This window comes from Leptonychotes weddellii, unplaced genomic scaffold, assembly GCF_054177405.1.
Source record: "Leptonychotes weddellii isolate Sample4059 unplaced genomic scaffold, ASM5417740v2 HiC_scaffold_33417, whole genome shotgun sequence".
Lineage (NCBI taxonomy): Eukaryota > Metazoa > Chordata > Mammalia > Carnivora > Phocidae > Leptonychotes > Leptonychotes weddellii.
This window is the reverse complement of record NW_027933246.1, coordinates 433-1,309: the sequence shown is the minus strand read 5'-3', so window position 1 is coordinate 1,309 and position 877 is coordinate 433. Positions and strand designations below refer to the sequence as shown.

Sequence of the window (877 nt, the reverse complement as noted above, 5' to 3'; positions counted from 1 at the left end):
AGGCAGTGACAGCCTGAGCGGCAGCCACGCCCCGCCCCCGCCCGTTGCAGGAGGGAGAGGAGGAGCGGGGTCCTGCTCGCCGCGGGGGCCGGCCAGCCCGCCACCCTCAGCAGCAGCTGCAGGCGCCCGTGTGCACGCGCAGGATGCCCCGGCTGTGCAGGTGCAGGAAGTTGAAGATCTCGGAGGGCATGGCGTGGAAGCCGGGGCGGGGCTTGACGTTGTCATAGTAGTGGTGGGTGATGTAGAGGCCCGAGGGGTTCATGGGGAAGGCCCAGAAGCCGAACAGGTGCACCTCCTCGCAGAGCTCGAGCGCCGCCGTGGCCAGGATGAGGCCGGTGCTGATGCGCTTGGCGCGCACCCCCAGGCTGAGCCAGTAGCGCGACACGTTGACCAGGTACTGCGGGTGGAAGTAGTACACGGCCTGCGGCGACTCGAAGTCGTCCAGCACGTACTTGACGCGGATGGACACGTCGGTGTTGCGCGTGTTGTAGAAGGCGGGCAGCAGCAGCGACGCGTTCTCGTACACCTGCAGCACCCGGTAGAAGGGCCGCCGCCACTTCTCCAACTTGTGGAACCTGGGCGGGGCCACAGCGACACGGTCGGCAGCCCACTCCCCAGGCCATGGGCGCCCCGGAGCCCCTGCCGCCCCCACCCGCCACCCCGGGGGCCTCTTCGGGGCACGCAGGGCACTCCAGGCCACCCTGCTGCTCCCTTTCATTTCCTTCGCCTCCGAAGGTGAATGCCCTGCCTTTCTCGGGGTCAGCTGTATTTGTGTAAGTGGTCCCCCAGGGACAACAGTGTAGGGACCGCAGTGCTTCACCCCAAGGGGTGAGGGCGTCCCCGGGTGGACTCGGTGGGGCAGGGGTGAGGAAGTGGA

The 877-nt window shown here is 68.2% G+C and overlaps 1 protein-coding gene across 1 annotated transcript; it reads right to left on the bottom strand.

The window, feature by feature from the left end:
- Positions 1-33: 33 nt before the first annotated feature.
- On the bottom strand, positions 34-575 carry LOC102739710 (alpha-2,8-sialyltransferase 8E; the record flags this gene model as incomplete). The annotated part of the gene is made up of 1 exon (XM_081810695.1): positions 34-575. A coding segment is annotated over one exon (469 nt), but the record flags the coding sequence as incomplete, so codon positions are not given.
- Between the last annotated feature and the right edge of the window lie 302 nt (positions 576-877).